This window comes from Danio rerio, chromosome 18 (assembly GCF_052040795.2).
Source record: "Danio rerio strain M-AB ecotype USA chromosome 18, GRCz13ab, whole genome shotgun sequence".
Lineage (NCBI taxonomy): Eukaryota > Metazoa > Chordata > Actinopteri > Cypriniformes > Danionidae > Danio > Danio rerio.
The window spans coordinates 32222098-32243144 of NC_141038.1; the positions used below are offsets into that span (position 1 = coordinate 32222098).

A 21047-nucleotide genomic window follows, 5' to 3' on the forward strand; every position below is an offset into this window, starting at 1 on the left:
CTTGAATCAATATCAAGAGTCAGTCGGATCCCTAAAACACAATTAGTGTGCCCAATGCTCCATCTCAACTGGATTTTAGTCCGTCTACTGACCTGACGCAAGACGTGCGGAAACAAGGATACAGCACAATCTACTTGAATTAATAATTATAGAGTGAGCAAAATATGGTCAAACATTACAATTTATTAGTCAGGCAAATGTATTATGCCAATTCAATCAGTCAATTCATAAATGATCAATACAAAACATCAAATTGTCAAAGATAAATCCAAGATGAAAAGATGCATACCTGACTTCAAATTTTACATAACGTGGAGCGTAAGCTCCATGTTATGGGCTGATCTGGTCAGGCAGAATCGCCCTGAGCCTTTCTCAAACCTTACCTTAAATAATCAAAGAATTCCCTAAAGGAAGGGGGTGTGTGTGTAACAAAAGGCATTCACACTTAGTGCTGCCTGTGAAAAAGTCACACCCTTCACAGTGGTTCAAAAGATGTCTGAAGTTATATATTTATTGTTTTGATCATGTCTATTTCTGAGAGAATGAGACCATTGTACCAGTCGCACTGATACATTTCAAATGATATCAAACATGATAGTTAAAGTCAGTTTGGTTAATTTAAAACATTCAAACATTGAAATGACCATATGTGTGAATTGGGGCGGTTGAAGCCGAGTTTCAGCAGACTCAGATGCAAATGCAGCAGGAGCCGTTTTTTTCCGCATTCCCACCTGCTGGGTTGGAGTCACCAGTCTCTGTTTTCAGCTCATGTTTTGAATTGTCAAAGATATCAAAATATTTGCAATATTTCAACTCTTACACTATCTATAAGGCACAGTTATAAATAATTAACAAACTATTACATTTTATTTAACAAGTCATTTATAACTCATTAACTAGAAGTTTATTAATGATCTATTCACTAGTTATAATGGGTATTTATTCTAAAGTGTTACCCAAACATATTTCAAAAATAATTATTCAAAACACATGTTCTCTTCCAACAGGAACATTTAGTCAATCACAACACATTGACAAAAAAAACAACAACACTATAATCAGCTGACATTACAGAGACTGCATTATTGTATGTGTCAGCTCTACCCTTATATTTGAAACCTCTCTACAGTTTTGTGTTGTTGGGTTTAGTAAATTCATGCATTTTGTTTATTATGCTGCTGAAATTCAATACAAAAAATTAATGACCATCTCAGAGTAGCTTTATTAAATGTACAGTTTATGTAAAAAAAAAACAGACACAGAATTGCTGCAGTACAGACTTAATTTACAAAAGGACATCACTGAGATATACAAACAGGAAAAGCATCGCAATTATAATAAAAAACAAAAACAAAGTAATTTTCTATTCTGCTCAGTTTTCTGCCTTTACCCGGCTTCTTCTTCTCTGGCTCGGCACGGTAACTGTGGCCCTTTGGCTTTTTATGTTTCTCCTAATGCGACACCCTTTCACCAAGTTGAAACCAGGCTCATCAACATAGAAAATTTCATGTGGGACTTGATTGGCCTCCAACTCCATGACTCTCTAAAGGTAATTAGACACAGTGTATGTGAATACACTGAACGCTGAATACAAAATACTGTACTGTACTGCATATCTACTGTATTGTACTTATGAACTCCAGCTTTATAGCGTAGTTTACTGAAAAACACACTGTGTATATATACAGTAATGACTGTATTGCATAACCTTACCTGGACATATTGGTAACAGAGTTCTTTGTGCTCACTCTTCCTTTTCAAGAGGCTTCTTTTAGAACATATTATCATGTGATTGGAAAAACCTCAACACATGAGTGGGGTTTTTAGATGGGAATCAGCTATGATAACTGCAATTAATTATTTCTCATTGGCAATGGAACAAAATACATCTACAAAGACAGATGTTGTGCTAACCATATTAAGAGTTTTGGAAACTTGTTAAATGTATTTAAAAAAACTGTCATAGCAATTGTAACTGAAAACACAAAGCGGATGTGCATGTGTGTGTTTTGAGCAGAAGAGGGCAGCAGTGGTACACTCACCGTACAGCTGTTAGTTAGACAGTTTGTCTTCATTTTCAGTTCAAAGACTTTAAATTCACAGCACACTTCACACTTTTGTAATAGAAACTACAATGTTTCCAACTTGGTTTCATGCATCTTAAAGGAGAAATATAATCCAGATGCAACCCAAAAATGCATATTTGCTTGCTTTGGACTGGTTGTTGTCTGCCATTTAGAGCTGTGCTGAAATTCAAGGAAAACGAAACTACTGTAAATGTTCATTTCATTTTAATGAGTTCCCCCTTATCACACACACACACACACACACACACACACACACACACACACACACACACACACACACACACACACACACACACACACACACACACACACACACAGAGAGAGAGAGAGACATATAAATTAAATCAATTAAATTCAGTGTACAGTATATAAATGCTACTTGCTGTTAAGTTGTTCCTCTATAATTACAGCCAAAGGACCACTTTATTACTACAATATTTAGCCCTATAAAAATATTAACAATAATAATAAGACAGGCAAAAAGGAGAAAAAAAAACTCTTTTGCGGTAATCAATATGCTCTAGGATAGACTTGCCATATAATCACACATTACATGATATTGTCTCTTGCTATGCTCTTTGAATAAAAACACTCCACATGCTTGAGTTTCAGCTGAGGTGTCTCTGCAGCCTCCACTGTATCCAGGAGGAACATTTGTTCATGTGCTGGTTCATCATAGGCTTAAAACCTCCAGACAGAAAAAAAGTATCAGCTGCTGTTGCAGAAACAGTATACAAGCTGTTGCTTTACAGTATATTTCAAGTTTTGGACATTAAGTTTTTTTTTCTGTCATACTGTGTTTAGGCATTAGAAAAATACACAAGAAAGATCCATAATTTTGATAAGGGGTAAGTTGGTGTAAAATGAAACTGTAAGCATATTAGAATCATGTCAGTTAACTGAATATTGTGCGAAAATAACATGAATTGCGTTTCCGGTACGGTCACAATAGACTGATGTTGTGTGTTAAGAATTTTAAAAACGTTAATACAGATAGGACAAAGTATGTTAGCAATTCAATTTGAAAAAATGTAAACGAGTTAAAAAAATGCTAGGATCCATGCTATTCCTTAATGTTGCCCCAATGCAAATTGATTAAGTTAACTTAATTGTTCCTACTAATTAAGCAGATTGAACATGAAACAATTAAGTAGTCCCAAAACACTTGAAAATTATGTTGAACTCATTTAAATAAGTTTAAACAAGCAGCAAAACATATGTTTTGAGTTTAAGCAAATCATATCTAACTGAAATGTTTTAATCATAATAAAGACGTAGATTTTTTGCTTCAAAAACAAAGAAATGGGATGCATGAGGAAGCTGTGCGCTCATTATGCTTTCAGTTTATTAATGTTTATAGTAGCCAGCTGATCTGCAGCTCAAGTCGAGTCACTGTATTTCTGTAGTACATTCCACAAGACAGAATGTGTTAAAGCAGATTCACAGAGATCAACTGGGGAGACTGAAGATTTAAATATCATTAACATTGTGAGGTCCAATAATTTTAATTGTGCATTGTTTAAAACCAGTGTCATTGTTGCAATGGGTGATTCAGCTACAATAGTTTTAGAGGACAATAGTGCAAGCATCTGGCTTATTCAGGTCAAATTCTCAAATTCTATTCTCATCAGATGTTGTCAGTCAGTCAGTGACTTTTTTGATATATGATTCAGTTTATTTTGAATTTATTTTATTGGTATCCCCTTGAGATGTACTGTATCATCTCATTTTCTACAGGGTCCCTCCATGTATCACAATCAACAAAAAGACAACAAAACACAAACAAACAAACAAACAAACATTAAGTCAAGGGGAAAAGCATTGAGATTAAAAGATAAGAAGCAAAACAGAATACAACATATACAGATCAGTGAATCTGATTACAAAATAGTCAATAACACCTTCAAAAAAAAAAAACATGTACAAAAAAGAAAAATATGAGAATAAAGTTTGCATTAAAAAAAGAGTTGCATAATAGCAATAAAATGACACAAGGAGAAAGTACTAAACTGCTGAAACACATTTAATACTTCAATGATAGCAGCTTAAAGATGGCACTCATATAAAGTTATATACTGTGCATTACAGTCCTTTTTTTACAGACTTTAACAGAGTTTAAAAATCTTGCTGGTTCTGTTAGTCTCTTCTATCAAATCTTTGATTTGTATTTTCTATTGGATTGAAGTCAGGTGATTGGCTGGGCCATTCTACAGCTTTGTTTTCTTTCTCTGAAAGCATTTGAGCATTTCCTTGACTGTGTTTTGGATCATTGTCTTGCTGTAATGTCCAATAATAAGGCAACAGTTTCATCTTCATTCTCCTGTTATAGATGTTGTACTGAAGCAGCTAATATTAATTTACAATGACAAAGGGCAAAGGATTGCTAAACAATGCCTCATTCACACTAGCAACAACTTTGTTGCTGCCTGTCACTCTGGGTGGTGACCTGCTGCAAACGCAGGTCTGTGTAGGTCTACAGCATGGAGAATACAACCTGATCACTTGAGCTCTACTGGTGCTCTTATTGGCTGTCGCTCAAGAAAGTCTCTCTTTTTTGCATTAAGTTGAAGGATTCTCAACTTTGTTGTGTCACTCGACACGCTCTGCTGGAAGTCGTTCACTCTTCATTGAAATGAACCGTCGCTTGAAACTTTGACACTGCAAGTTGTTCGTAGTGTGAATGAGGCTTAATTACTGAGAGAATTCAGCTGCTGTCTGGGCATTTACTGCCTTTCAATACCTCCTTTTCTTCAAGTGTTCAATACTTTTCCCTGTCATTTCATTTTAATAGGCGTAACATAATTATAATTGGTAAACTAATTATATTTGTTTTCTTTGCATATATGTATTACGTTGGTTGTTACCAACATCTAGGGAAAATTTCTAGTCAACTGCACGTTTTTTTGAGAACAATTGTGGTGTTCAATACTTATTTTCCCTGCTGTATATATTCTTTTAAAATGTATAGTCTGGCAATTGAAATAAAAAGAAATAAACGCCTCCAAGTAATCATTAATACACAATCAGTCATAAAGTAATAAAAAGGAATAAGTCCTGTCATATTGTGCTCTTTTATAGTCTGTGACAAGACTTTATGACATTTATGTGCTGCACAAAAGAATAATTGTTTATTTTAAATATTAATTTATTTGTGCTCTCTCCGACAGGATATGACCTATCTGTGCATTAATGCAGCTGATGCCTCCAGTCAAAACTTGTAAGTTACAGTACATACACTGCACAACAAGCTTTTTACACAATGCTTGGATAGAAACACTGAATCATGTTTAGAAAGACCTGTTGTACAATGTGTACAACACTAATTTGAAATGACAGCTTTTCCTCATAGTCACATGACCTTCTTATGATGAGTGTGTATGCTTGTTGGTGTGTGTACATAAATTATATCTTTAGTAAATGTTATTGTTCGAAACATCTTTTTGAAATGTATTCTCATTATAGCATTATGCTTCCTTCTTGTTTGCTTTGGATTCATAATTTTGCCTTCTTTCAAAGTTGTATGTGTGGATAAACTTGGATGGATTTATTTGTTTTTATTAATTAATTAATTAATTAATTTTATTTATGTATGTATTTATTTTTTTATTTTTGATATGACCACTGTGGTTAGTTTGTTGAGTGTTTACACTGTTTTTGATCTTGTCATTTCTCTACATCGTGAACACACAGGGTTGTAAACAGTGGTGGAAAGAGTACTGAAAGTCATACTAAAAGTACCATTACTTGTTAATAATGTAGTGCAAGTAGAGTAAAAGTAGTTAAGTACATCAATATATGAGTAAAATCTGCATTTTTAAAGCAGTAGTAGTGAGCATTATACTGTAAAAATAATTCCATTTTCGACCCTGCAAATTAAAAATGTACCTTCCATCAGTGCCATTTTCTTGTAACACTTGTGTGCTGTTGGTGATGTATTTATCCATTTCGGGGTGATTTTGAGTCTTAATTTGGCCACAAGTTTCTGTGTTTAAACAAATGGAATGACTTTTGGTGACGCATCTTATTTTGAGTCATATATTCATATACTTTGGGATTTTTCAAAAACTCAACAATACATATTGGGCAAATTTACTTACTCTTTTTGTTAGTGGCTGCTCTTGCCCCATTGACATCCATTATAACAAAGTGTGTGTGTGTGTGTGTGTGTGTGTGTGTGTGTGTGTTTGTGTGTGTGTGAGTGAGAGAGAGAGAGAGAGAGAGAGAGAGAAATGGAGTGTGTGAAAATGTAAGAGAAACCTTTGCACACATATATAGTATACACATATATCACACATATAGTTTTACTCCAAATAAAAGGCAGAAAGCAGGCCTATCTAAAAGCTTAATGGTGCCAACCGATGATCAACAGTAAACATGAAAAATTTTACCTCTTCCCAACAAGGAAAACCACCAACAATGAAAAAGATATGGTTATATGCAATCAAGAAATGTTGTTAATATGGAAGTAAATGGGGCAAAAACAACCACTGACATATCAAAAGGGTAGTCAATTAGAATAGTCCACAAGAGTTACAAGTGTTTATAAGTGTAAGTTTAGGTGATTTGGCATTCATGGACTATACATTTAATTAAAATTACAATATACAAATTAATTTATGTGAGAACACGTCATATGTGCACTTTTAATAAGTGTATGTATCTATGTAACTTAAGGGGAACAAATCCAACACAGGCTCATTAGAAATATGTACCTCAGTCTACATTTTTGTGAAAATACAAATAGGTACTTGAACATAAGTACCATTCAATCAATTATTTTCTTGTCAGCTTAGTCCCTTTATTAATCCGGGGTTGCCACCGCGGAATGAGCCGCCAACTTATCCAGCACGCTTTTAGGCAGCGGATGCCCTTCCAGCCACAACCCATCTCTGAGAAACATCCATCCACATACACGTATTCACACACACACTCATACACTACGGACAATTTAGCCTACCCAATTCACCTGTACCGCATGTCTTTGGACTGTGGGGGAAACCGGAGCACCCAGAGGAAACCCACATAAACGCAGGGACAACATGCAAACTAAACTATCATTATTTCTCTTTAAAGGACCGTTATGTTGCCTAGTTACGAGACCTGTCAATAATCTCCTCACTGCACATTGATTCAAACATAATTATCTTATCGGAGATTCGGCAGCAGGATAATTATGCATTCAGAAATGATTAGCCAAACACGTCTTTAAAAATGTTGTTCCTGATGAAACATTAAATGGAATACGTTTGACTATATTTACTCAGTCCACTCGGTTGGTCTTGCCATGTTCAACCAGTCTATGAGGTAAAGTCTAGAAGGGATACAGCTGCGGACACACACATCAATTTAGCCTCCATCTTTTATCTAACACTGTATAACAATAATTAATAGTTTACAGTACTGTGACGGTTGGGTTTAGGGTCGGGGTGGAAGTAGGGGTTAATAAAATAAAGTTTATTGGGTAATTTAATAAATAACATGTATAATACTCGGTACAGTTACTGTTTTTAAATTTTTGTAACGGTTGGGTTTAGGATTGGGGTAAGGACTTTAATAAAATATAATAAATGAGAAATTTAATAAATCTCATTACCTTTCAGCCGTGACCGTATCAGAGGCGGACTGGGACAAAAATTTAGCCCTGGCACTGTAGCCACTTCAGCCCACATTACCACACAGACACAGCCTCAATCATGGACATGCACATTCACTACTTATATTGGTGTACAGATGCTGAAATAATATAAGCAGTGCTATTTAAACATTTACTTTATGTAACTGGAACAAAAACAACCCGTTTATAACAAATTTATACATACAGTATTAGTCTCCACTTTCCTTCCTAATCTGCAATTGCCTCTCTGGTTCTACCGCTAACTGTATTAAAGAAAATAAATACATAAATAAAAAATTACTAATGTTCTGCGTCTTACAATTTACATACCTGAAACTTGCCTACAGCACTTATTGATTGTTGCTCTTAGTTGTGTAAATTGCTTCCTTGTCCTCATTTGTAAGTCGCTTTGGATAAATCGTCTGCTAAATGACTAAATGTAAATGTAAACACAGAAAAGCTAACTGACAAGGGCTAGAACCAGCGACCTTCTTGCTGTTGCTGTTGCTGTTGCTGCGACAGGACTACCTACTCCGCCACTGCATCTATATTTATAATGAATGCTACAGGGTTTGTATGATGCCAATAACACTTGTTCCTTTTCACACTAATGATATTTACATGAACATATTATATATAAACAATTATTTTCATACAGTTCTTTGCACAATAGAGTGGAGGAACTAGTTAGAGTTAGCATTTTAGCACTTCCGGTTCCCTCGTCTTAAAGTCAAATGGTTTTTTGAATGGGGTTTGAGTAAAATCGCTTAAATAAGGTCCGTGGCTAACACCAACTCAAGATACTTTCACGTTTTGTTCTACGACATAAAACACATCAGTTACAGCACACTCTTCAACTTTTAAATCGATTATGCTTCTTTAAAAAGACGGTTGCTATCAAGTTGCTAAATGGGACTACAGGCGGCGTCGGGGACAATAAACGTCATCGAGCTTATCTGGTCTGGAGCGCAGCTCGCTTGTGTTGGGCGTTTGGATTTGTCTGTGATTTAGGTATTTTCATGAGTAATATTTTATAGTTTGTTGTATTATTCTAATTGAGAATTTAGATTGTGTGTAGATAATTCCTTCACTTATAAAGGCTGTCGAGACAGACTAATTTGTTGATCATTTATTTTAATTAAACGATATTATGAAGATACTGCACACCAGTGCAACAGCCTGTTTCTTTCCTGCTCTCAGTAATGCAAACGTGTGAATAAATGTGTAAAAATACATGAATGTTAACTGTCATTTTAACGTGATCAAGTGATTTCTCGTCTTTTTTTCATCATCTGAACACATTTAACTGCAGTATACACTCCTTTATAAAACGTTCAGCAGATGTGACTGTATAGGCTGCTTTTCGCTGTACTTCGTGACAAAAAAGAAATATTGAATGTTGCTCTGTGTCCATGATGATGGAACTTGCAGGCATTTGATTGACTTGTTTCTCCTCACGCCTCATTTCTGTCGTCTGTTTAAGGTACGCGGGCTGTGTGCACGCGAACGATACACTTATTTAAATATGTCTTATAATAATGCTATATAGGCACTAGGGATGTAACGGTATTGTAAATACCGTCATACCGCAATATTAATTTTTTTCGATATTACCGAAGTCGTATGACTCGGTAAAACTATAGGTCTTCTGAGAAAATTTGCTCAGGCGAATGAAGCGAACGGGAGGTAGCTTAAACTACATTTCCCATCAGCCCAGGCGTGGCCATAATCCTTTGCGGTCTGCTGTCGCTACAGATCCAGTAATGCGGAAATGGAGTGTGCTGCTAGTAGCGGAGATGAAAAAAAGATGGAAATGATCGAACCTAAAGCGGGTGTTGTCGCCGCGCGCGTACTGAATAGCAGTGTTGTCGCGCGCGTTCTGATCAGCTGTGTTGTCGCGAGCGTATTGTAAAGCGCCGAGGGGGGGTTGAGCGCGCATTCTCAAGAGCGGTGTTGTCTACTGAAGGGCTGGACGGAGGTTGTGTCGCGTCGCGGGGGCACTTTTGATCATTTTGGAAGGGCACTTTCTATCCAAGACTAAAAAGGGCATGTGCACTGCACAGGTTGAGCCCTATGTGTGCACGTGCCTGCAAGTTGGTGAATACGACTAATAGCAGTCATGGGGACTGCAGAAACATAGCACACTGTTCAGATTGATGCAGACATTGACTTGTACCGCAAAGAGACCTCTATCTCACTCATGGTTTGTCTTCTCAAGTGGGGGAAAGACAATGCACAACGTTACCCACTGCTGTCAACATGGGCCAAGTCATATCTCTGTCCCAGAATCCTCAGTCCCAAATGAGAGGGTTTTTTTCTGTTGCAGGGGACATTGTAAATACCCAGAGATCCCAGCTTTTACCAGATTATAGTTATATGATAATTTTCCTTTAAACCCATCTCTATCTAAGTAAGTGAGTGAGTGATTAAATGTTGAATGTGATGAGTTTTCAACAATACTAAATTGAAACTTTATTTTTTTACATGGTTTAATAATTTTTTGTTATTAAAATTGAAGTTCCTGTTTCAAAGCTTACAGATAGATGACTAATTTGTATGTCATTGACACTTTTGGCACTTTTTTGGAGTATTTTCATAAGTTTTGTTTTTTCCTGTAAATGATTCAATAAATACCGTACCGTGACATTCATACCGAGGTATTACCGTACCGTGAAATTCTGATACCGTTACATCCCTAATAGGCACATTTATACACATTTTTAAAACTTTTAGAACAACCGCAAAGCAAAACAGATGTATTTCCCACGTAAAAACGATCCAAAAGGCACAAAGGTCTATGTGTGTTTGCGTATTTATTAGTTTATAATATATAGCGTGGATTATAATATAATATACAGAGAGATTAACTCTTTATCATGGACATTATTTCTAAAAATAAGCTTGATAAGTTGTCTGTAGCAGGGTGGGGCTGACGTCACAGCCGAGTGCCCCGGGGGCGCTGTAGTCCGTTTATAGCCTAATGTTAGCTTTTCAGTGCTTGCGTTTGCATTTAAGATCCAAAAGTGCTCAAAGTTGTATTTTTGTGTCACAATTATCCGGCTGAACAAAACGTGTAAGTGTAATGAACCGTGTTTGAACACAGAGCTTATTATTCACAATCTTCGAAAACCCTATGGGAAAATCCTATTGGGATTTTCACGAGGGAACCAGTTTTATGCTAGCAGCCTATTAGCCTACAAAGTGACGTCATAGTTCCTCCACTCTATACCATATAAATACCACAAAACACATTATTGATGATAATTTGTAACACTTTATTTTGAAAGTCTGTTTCAGTATTTGTAGACTGCTTAATATTTGTTGATGTTACTCTTGCAACAGACATTTAACTGTCTATAAGAAACTTTGCAAGTACATGCCCACTTACACTAACCCTAACCCCAACCTAACAGTCTACTTATAATCTAATGAGAAATAGTCGGCATGTATATGCAGTGTAAATTAAGTTCAACACCATAAAAATAAAGTGTGACCATAATTTGTAATCACATAGATTTGCCTCACCTTTCTAGCATTCATTTATTTTCTGCTTAGTTCCCTTATTATTCAGGGCTCACCACAGCAGAATGAACTGCCAAATTATCCAGTATGTGTTTTACGCAGTCACAACCCAGCTCTGGGAAACATCTATACACACTTGCATTCACATCCACACGTATACTACGGCCAATTAAGCTTATTCAATTCACCTACAGAGTAGCGTATGTCTTTGTACTGTGGGGTAAACTGGAGCACCCGGAGGAAACCCACACGAACATGGGGAGAACATGTAAATTTACTTTGGTTTTAACCAGGGACTTTTATGCTGCTAGGTGAAAGCATTGAGCCCCGTTCAGATTACACGGTTTTGGCACGATTTTTTTGATGTAGGGTGTCATAGACATTCGTAAATGACAAATAGGCATTGTGACACTTGTTGACAATTGTTTCTTTTTGTGTAATGTGGCATAGTTTACAACAACTGATCCCATGCCTGTGACCGCTCACGGCACCGTTGCAGAAAGTCCAGCATGTTTAATATTTTCTTGTTCTTATGAGTTCCTCCAGGTGTGTGACACGGCCAAATAGGAGCACATAATTTATCAGTTATTTTAGTGGGTGCTGCTGTTAATAGGCTGGCCAGGTAATCAAAAAAAGAGGCTGCATATTTACTGATGGATTGGTCACGGGTGAATATAACCCAGTCATTGGCTATGCAAACTTTAACTACTTTCTCTAAAAAAGTTGTGAAAAAAGTTATGCACATATCCAGCACCACTCAGCCCTATTATCCCTTATTCTTATTTCAATCTCAAAAAGCAATGATGCTTGCTGTCAAAGGCTACATTTATTTATTGCTGAGAATGAGACAGAGAAAATTAAAGCACATAATTTAAAAAAAATTATTTAATTAATAATACAATAATTTATAATTAATATAATAATATAATATAAAATTAATAATTAGGCTAATTTTAATATATTTTTGTTGGTCAGTTATCTACAAGATAAACATGAATAGGCCTAGCATCTGAGGTAAAGTGCTTCAAAACCAGTCTGCTATATGCTTCAGCACCAAAACACGAACTGGTTTGTTAAATAAAATATAATTTTGCCTAAATAAAATTAAGTGAAATGTTCACAGTTTCAGAGAAGCCTATATTAAACTGTTTGTCATTGTTAGTGACAACACCATCCGTTGCGTCGGTCAATTACTATTTAATTAGTTTAATCAAGTAAGTTTTTTTTTTTACATCTCCCACCATGCAAGTACATACACACTTTAAAATACACAAACACACACCTTTATTTATCCTCATCCTTTTTTTGCTTTGTCAATATATTGTAGTGTGTACTGTTTAATAATCAATTTACATTATTTAAAAAAATAAATAAATAAGCGCCAATAATTTGCGCCCTCTCGTGGTTGGTATGCACAATTTACAGCCGTATGGCTGCAGGAGACACTGCTCTCATCCTTCCAACAGAGTTTGTTCTAATGCTGTGTTCACACCAGACGCGGAACGCGCAAATAAATTGCGCTATTCGCGCGTAAATAGCCGTGTGAACATTTGAGTTTAGTCGCTTCATACGCGCGTCAAACCCCGCTTCATTAGCGTGTCAAATTTACATCAGAACAGACGCGGATTCGCGTGATGGGCAGGGCTTCTGTCTGCCCGAAGACTCTAGCTTTATAGCTAAATTGCTAACATGGATTTTATAAAAAAAATAACAGTGTTTATGTGCATTATGAAGACTGAAAAACAGCGTCGATACGTTTAGGGTCGTGTCTGAGTCCACTACATCCTTCAGAGGTGCATCCAGCTCTGTGAGCTCATAAACTCCTCTAGAAACTTAACCTGGATGACGGAGGCTTTCAGCGGTGCTTCTGACTGAGCCAAGCCCAGTTTGATGAACTGGAACCTCGTAACACCGACAACAGGTTCTACGTCACAATCACGCTCCCACAAGAGCCAGCTTCTGATTTACATTATTAACACGGCGCGAATGTACGCTGAAGTTCAGATTTTCAGATTCGAGAGATTCGCACAAAATGCTCGTTACGCACGTCAAACGTGCAAAACGCTCAATTCGCCCCGCGTCATTCGCGCAATTTGCGTCATTCGCGCGTATCGCGCCGCAGGATGTCTATTCGCGCGTTTGCATTGACTTAACATGTAAATCACTCGCACTTTACTCGCGTGCCGTGTCTGGTGTTAACGTAGCATAATGCTGTGTTCACACCAGACGCGGAACGCGTGGATAAATCATGCTATTCGCGCGTAAATAGCCGCGTGAACATTTGAGTTTACTCGCTTCATTCGCCCGTCAAACCCCGCTTCATTCGCGTGTCAAATTCACTTCAGAACAGACGCAGATTTGCGTGATGGGCAGGGCTTCTGTCTGCCCGAAGACTCTAGCTTCATAGCTAAATGGCTAACATGGATTTTATGAAAAAAATAACAGTGTTTATGTGCATTATAAAGACTGAAAAACAGTGTCGATACATTTAGGGTCGTGTCTGAGTCCACTACATCCTTTCAGAGGTGCATCCAGCTCTGTGAACTCATACACTCCTCCAGAAACTTAACCTGGATGACGGAGGTTTTCAGCGGTGCTTCTGACTGAGCCAAGCCCAGTTTGATGAACTGGAACCTCGGAACACCGACAACAGGTTCTACGTCACAATCACGCTTCGACAAGAGCCAGCTTCTGATTGGTTAACACGGCGCGAATGTACGCTGAAGTTCAGATTTTCATATTCGAGAGATTCGCACGAAACGCTCGTTAAGCACGTCAAACGCGCAAAACGCTCAATTCGCCCCGTGCCATTCGCGCAATTTGCGTCTTTCGCGCGTATCGCGCCGTAGGATGTCTATTTGCGCGTTTGCATTGACTTAACATGTAAATCACTCGCGCTTTACGCGCGTGCCGCATCTGTTGTGAACGCAGCATAATACATTGTAAAAGCCTGTCCTTCTTCTTCAAATGTGTCATTAACAGTTAAATGAAGGCTTTATTGAAACTGAATATTTTACTTTAGTTTTATTTATCTAGATTATTATTTTATTTACCAAACTAACATCTCACGGCATTTCGTGTTTTGGCGCGCTGAAGCATATAGCTGACTTGTTTTGAAGCACTTCTCTTCAAACGTTATTCGTTATTCTTTTTTATCTTGTAATTAACCGACCAACGAAAAATACATAACAATTAGGATACAAATTATAGCTAACGAAATTCGTTTCAAAAAGTTTTTTTTTTCAAGAAACATAGCTTATATGAATTATATTTTTGTTTGTGCCCGTCCAACTGTGCGGTGATGATTTCTTCCGCTCCATGGAAAATAAGGATAACTTATGCTTCATAGCTGCTGATGTGCTTTCATTTCATGTTCAGGCAAGGGAGTGTTTAATAGCAACATTGGCAGAATAATATACATTTAGATTTCAAATAAAATATATTAATATTAAAAAGGAAACATAAAAGTTTGATCCTATCATTGTCATAACGAATGCCTTTAAAAAGTTATTAGTTGTCAGCCAGCATCAGTGTTTATTGAGATTGAAGTTAATTAAATTAAATTGAGATAAGAAATATTGTTATAGCAACACTTCAATACACCACTTATCTCATTTTTGATTGTGAATTGTGAAAAGCATTAACGTCCTTGTCCTTTTTTATGAGCCATTTTCCAAAGCTTTAAAGACACCTGACTCTTTTTAAGAGTTTTTAAGTCATTTAATTTATTTAAATCATTTTAAGTCATACTTTACATACAAGTTGCATAAAAAAAGCTAAAAATAGATTTCTAATTGCATGTTGCATTTTCTAGGCATACTGGCCTAAATAAGTTTTTTTTTTTTCTGTTTCCTATCCTAATAAATGCTGTTAAATAATGTAGTTATTAGTTGTCTGCAAGTCAACATCAGTGTTTATTGAAATTGAAACAAGATAAAAAACAAATTAAAATTAAGATTAAAAAAAATTGTTACAATTGTAAATTGCAACACTTGTGACTGCTTCGAAATAACGCTCGTCGTAGATGTCACTGGATGACTGATCGTGAAGGAATGTGTAGTCTGGCACATTTGCTACCCACGACAAGTCAAGATTTTACCAAGAAAAAAATTGCATGATCTGACAGTGACTTTCGTAACCAACAATAAAAATCGAGTGATCTGACCGGGGGTTTACCCACTGTGCCACCATGTCGCCCCACCTTTTTGGTAACTTCCAAAACTTTTCCATATGGAGCGCTTAGGTTGCAGTCAGTGGAAGCACAGTTCCACAAGAGAGATAAAAGCAATGTAAAGTCAAGGTAAAATTAAATAGTCAAGGTAAAATTAAATAGTCACTGAGCACTTTTCTTTTTTCTTACTTGCTTTTAAAACACTATTGGTTGGATTTAAGGAAATGTTCAGTTCAGTGTAATGATTCATGATCAGTATGATAAGCCGCAATTCTTGTAGACATAAGAAGGACATGTTTACATTACAAAGGTTATCCAAAGTAACATATTTCAGATTTGCCAAAGTGTACAGAGTGCCCTCTAGTGGATGTCATCTGAAAGCTGCAACAAAATGTACTTGGTGCAATGTATTTTGTTTACATTTTGCCTCAAATGTAGGCAGGGGCATGTATTTTCCATGAGCCTGGGTTGCAATGATATGATATGTGACACATGGGTTGTGAACTCTAACAAGCTACTAGTGTCTAGCAGTTGACTTCCCAAGCTTTGTACAGCACTGATAAAATACATAAAGTAGTGTATTCAGTTGTCGTTTAAGACCATTTCATATTTCAGTCATCATACTGTACAATACGCATCCTTCATCTTCTCATCAGTGAAAGGCAAAGTCCCTTTAAGGCAAGTCATTTCACTCGGTGGCCATCTTTGAAACGCCTCTCGGGCATTATGCTTGGGCATTCTGTCTGAATGGGGAAACATCAAATTCTCTATTTATTTTATGACTATGTTAGACATTATCATACTCTGGATAATGCTTCGTCAGATCGCACTGGTCTTCTGAAATTGTGAACTTGGTTCTTATGACGAATATCTTCCAGAAATAACAATTTGTTTACAAGTTTGTGGGCATTTGAGTAGTTGCTGTCATGTAATGTGCATTTGACAGGACTGACTGTACCTCATGTTGGTTTCACACAGATTACAAAACAAAAAAACTTTTGTTTTATAGTATAGTTGGTTCTTTTAATAGTTCAGATTTCATTTTATTTGTGGATTAATTTCTAATATATGTGGAGCAAGTTTTTACTGAGATTCCAGTGTGTTTGTTGATCACAAAAAATCAAAAAAACACACATCTGGTCTGAGCTCTCCCCCGGGAGAAACGTCAGTCTATAGCGACCGAAGACTGGCTTCTGTACTAGTAGACAAGGCTTTGTTTGCCATAATGAAAATACATTTTCCCACATTTAAAACTAACGAGTGACATGTCTTGTGTATTCTATAGTCTTTGGTGAAAAGTGTCTAAATAGTCTCTCAGTAGAGGCAGGTAACAATTTATTTTATTATTTAGACACTTTTAATGCGTCCACACTGTACATATTTGCTGCATTAACTGCATTAAAGTTTAATGTTTTTAAAAATGACCCCAACATTAGAAAAAAATTATCATTTTCTATTTTTAGATTTTCATGATCACTGTACACATTTAGGAGACAAAGGCTGTCCAAAACGCACACAAAACACATCTGCTGCCATAACTTTTATGAATACTGTCTCGCTAAAAAACGTTTATACTTAACCAGGTACCTTTAGCATGTGACAATACAGAAACTAGAACATTTCTAATTAAGAACTAATTAGAATATTAGTCAAAAATCTGATTAAACAGTGATGAAATACTCTACACTGTTGAGGGGAAAAATGAGACATTCTCAGTTTTTGCCTAATGGTGAGGTTGTTTCTTCATGCAAAATAAATTTATGGATTGAAATTTAACTTAGATGCTTAAAGGTTTATTGAAGGCAGGTCAAATGACAAATGGTGTATAAAGAATTCTAAGTCAACAGAAGGCTTATTATAGTGTCTGTGTCTTGAGCTCATTTAGTCTGCGGCAATTTTTCTATGCACAATTTGATTAGATGGAATAACAGGACTGATTATTCTGCTTAGCCAATAGACAAAAAAAAAATAAAAATCTTTTAATGTAGTGACTGCAGGTAGGTTGAGGGAAAATAATGCAGTAAAGTACCAATATAGAACACACTAAAAACAAGTAATTGATTGTAATTCAAAGTTTTGAAGTATTTAAGGTTGAAAGAGTTTAAGGTTCTTCTTTTAAAGGATACAGACAGCTGATTGATAACCAAAGTTCCCCTTCGGGGGGAACTTCAGCACTATAAGTGGATTTGATTGTAAAATCCACGCATTGGGAGGTTCGGTTCAGAAGCTACTCGTCTGAAAGAGTATTGAACGGGCCAATTAAGAATGAATTGGCAGCGCAAGCCTGCGCAGGTGAGCGGCATAAGCAATCAACTGAGTATATAAGCTCACCTGGCGCCAGCAGACGCTATCCTTTTCGCTTCAGAGACTTTCTGATCGAGTCGATGAGGGTTCCTCCTGCTGTGACCAGCGATTCTGAGCGAACGAGAGCATTCTCCCGGTCCAGAGTGTGTACACGCAGTGGCAGACGGTCGAGCTGGGTTTCTCCCTTGCCTGGCGTTCTTTGGGTCCGGTCCTCCAGAGCGGTGCGTATAAAGTTGCAAACTTCACAGAAAGAGCAACACAGTCGTGCAGCACGTCCTTATCAGGACGGCGCTCCGACTGTGCGTTTCTGGATGCGGTGGTTTCCTGTCCTCGGATGATGGGCGCGGGCACTGCGTTACATGTCTGGGGGTCCAGCATGTTAATGCGCTGCTCGCGGGCAGTTCATGTCGTCATTGCGATGCCATGACTGTTGCGCAAGATCGCGGTTAGCCTTTGCAAAAGGGCGAACCACCCCAGTTGTCCCCTGCTCTGCAGCGGGCACTCGGGCAGATCTGAGGGTTTCAGCGAGAGATAATCCGTCGCCCACGGGCCCGCGGACCTCCCGCTCCTCTAAGCGCTCCATCCAAGCTTCGGGCGGGGGAAGCGATCCGTCTAACAGATGGTAGCCCTTACGCCCGATGACACCGGAGACCAGATGTCCACCGCGGCATCGGAGGGTGGGCTTTCATTGTCCGATGATGATCCAGACCCGCTCGCCCCCTTCGGGCTGGTGAGCGCTGTCACTACGGATCCTGAAACGGACATGTTAGCCGTGCTTTCCCGGGCTGCTTCGGCCGTGGGTTGGAGATGGTTTCTCCCCCAGCTCCGCGGCCGGACCGACTAGAGGGGCGTTCCCTTCTTCCCGGAGGTGCACAGTAGGCTCACGCGGTCTTGTAAAGCACTTTTTTCTGCTCGTGCTGCGTGTTCCTCCACCCTAACCACTCTTGACGGTGAAACAGCCAGGGGGTATGTGGCGATTCCTCAGGTTGAGTGCGCGATGGCGGTAAATCCGCGCGGCGCCTCTTCTTGGCGGGTTCGCCTCGTCTCCCATCCAAAGCCTGTAAGTTATCTACCTCCCTCGGAGCTAGAGCTTACATAGCTGCGGGCCAGGCTGCTTCCGCCTTGCATGCGATAGCCACCTACCAGCGCTACCAAGCGCAGGCGCTGGCCGAGCTGCACGAGGGTGGGTCCAACCCAGGCTTACGAGCTTCGCACCGCCGCCGACTTAGCTCTTCGGACTACTGAGTCCGCTGCGTGTGCGTTGGGGTGGACGATGTCCACATTAGTGGTCCAGGAGCGCCACCCCTGGCTGATATGCGCAAAGTCGACAAAGTCTGCTTTCTTGACTTCCCCATATCCCCAGCCAGGTTCGGCGACACTGTCTGTGAATTCACCCAGGAATTCAAGGCGGTGAGAGAGCAGTTGGTGGGTGATGTCTTATCGGCGGTCCGTAGCCCGCTCCGCCCGCCGTGCCATTCATACCTGCTCCTCGCCGAAGGCGCCCGCCTACGAGAGCTGCTCCGCCCCCGCACACGCCTTCGGCGAAGCGAGCGCGTCAGGCACCTCGGAAGCAGGCAGCCCCCCTGCCCAGAACGCCGCTAAGTCCGGCAACGGACTGCGAAGCGCCCCTGGGACAGGCCATCTGGAGAAGAGGGAACTTGCTCTTTCCCCGCTGGAGGGCGGGGCCCCATTTCCAACGGCACTTTTTACTGCCATGAAAACATTATGAAAGGGCACTTTTCACTTCCCCAGATGTGACAGCCCGAAATCTGCCAGTCTGGGACGCTATGCTTTCTAGCTTGCAGATTCGGTGCGTTTCGCCAGTGGCTCACGAGCGCTGGGAGGACGGTCTCCTTTCTCCCACCCCTCGAGCCTCCCCTCCGGAGCTCGGGTTTGGAGTGAGAGCAAATATCTCACCTCCAGCTTTTCCGTGGGACCCGCGAGCTTCCCGGATCAGCACACCCACTCCGCGCTGCCCCACTGCTGGTACGTCAGCGATTGTAGCGATGAGTCCATTAGCGAGAGCTCTGCCTGCCTGGTTAGCGCGGGCCAGCTCTTCGCGGTGGCTCATACGCACAATCAGACTCGGCTATGCGATTCAGTTCGCGAAACGGCCCCCCAAGTCACGGGTGTGTATTCACCAGGGTCAGCCCCCTGTCCGCCCCTGTCTTGCAAGAGGAGATTGCTGTCCTCCTGGCGAAGGATGCAATCGAGCCGCTCCCTCCAGCCGAGATGGAGAGCGGGTTTTACAGCCCACGCTTCATCGTGCCCAAAAAGAGCGGTGGGTCACGGCCAATCCTAGATCTGCGCGTTTTGAACCGCTGCCTGCACAAGCTGCCGTTCAGAATGCTCACGCAGAAGCGCATCCTCCGGTGCGTTCGTCCTCTGGGTTGGTCTGCAGCATTAGACCTGATGGACGCGTATTTCCATGTCTCCACTCTTCCTCGCCACCGACAGTTTCTGCGGTTTGCGTTTGAAGGTCGAGCTTGGCAATACAAAGCCCTCCCCTTCGGGCTCTCTCTGTCTCCGCGGGTCCTCACCAAGCCCGCGGAGGGTGCCTCAGCGCCCCTTCGGCTCGCGGGCATCTGCATACTCAATTTCTTTACGACTGGCTGAATTTGCCCTCTCTTTTGATTATGCACAGAGTTGATTATGCACAGAGACAAAGTGCTCTGGCACTTCCACCTGTGGGGGTTTCAGGTCAACCGAGAAAAGAGCAAACTCGCCACCGTGCAGAGGATCTCTTCTCTCGGGCTGGAGCTGGACTCGGTCACCATGGCAGCGCGCCTCTCCGGAGAGCGCGCTCAGCTGATGCTGTACTGTCTGAGAGAGCTCGACAGTAAAATAGTGGTCCCACTGAAACTATTTCAGAGGCTCCTGGGGCATATGGCATCCGCAGCCGCTTCATGCCGCTCGGATTATTCTATATGAGACCACTTCAGCACTGGCTTCACGATCGAGTCCCCAGACGCGCATGGCACGCGCGCGCACACCGAGTCTCTGTTACTGCGCTGTGTCGCCGCGCCCTCAGCCCTTGGAGCGACCCCTCGTTCCTACAGGCCTGGGTGTCTCTAGAACAGGCGTCCAGTCTTGTTGTCGTTTCAGCAGACGCTTCCAACACGGGCTGGGGGGCTGTGCGTTGCGGGCATGCGGCTGCGGACCTGTGGAAAGGTACCCAGTTGCATTGGCATATCGCCTGGAGCTGTTGGCAGTGTTCCTCGCTCTCCACCGTTTTTTTCCGGTGCTGGAGCGGCAACACGTGCTGGTCAGGACGGACAGTACGGCGGCGGTGGCGTATATCAGCCGTATAGGGGGTATGCGCTCTCGCCGCATGTCTCAGCTCGCCCGC

General features: G+C 40.2%; 1 protein-coding gene across 1 annotated transcript in view; it reads left to right on the forward strand.

Moving 5' to 3' along the window:
* The window catches only part of dusp22a (dual specificity phosphatase 22a), a 54232-nt gene that overhangs the window by 8474 nt on the left and 24711 nt on the right, over positions 1-21047 (forward strand). The window contains 1 exon segment of the mRNA NM_001002514.1: positions 5255-5304. Coding sequence (NP_001002514.1) covers positions 5255-5304 — 50 coding nt within the window.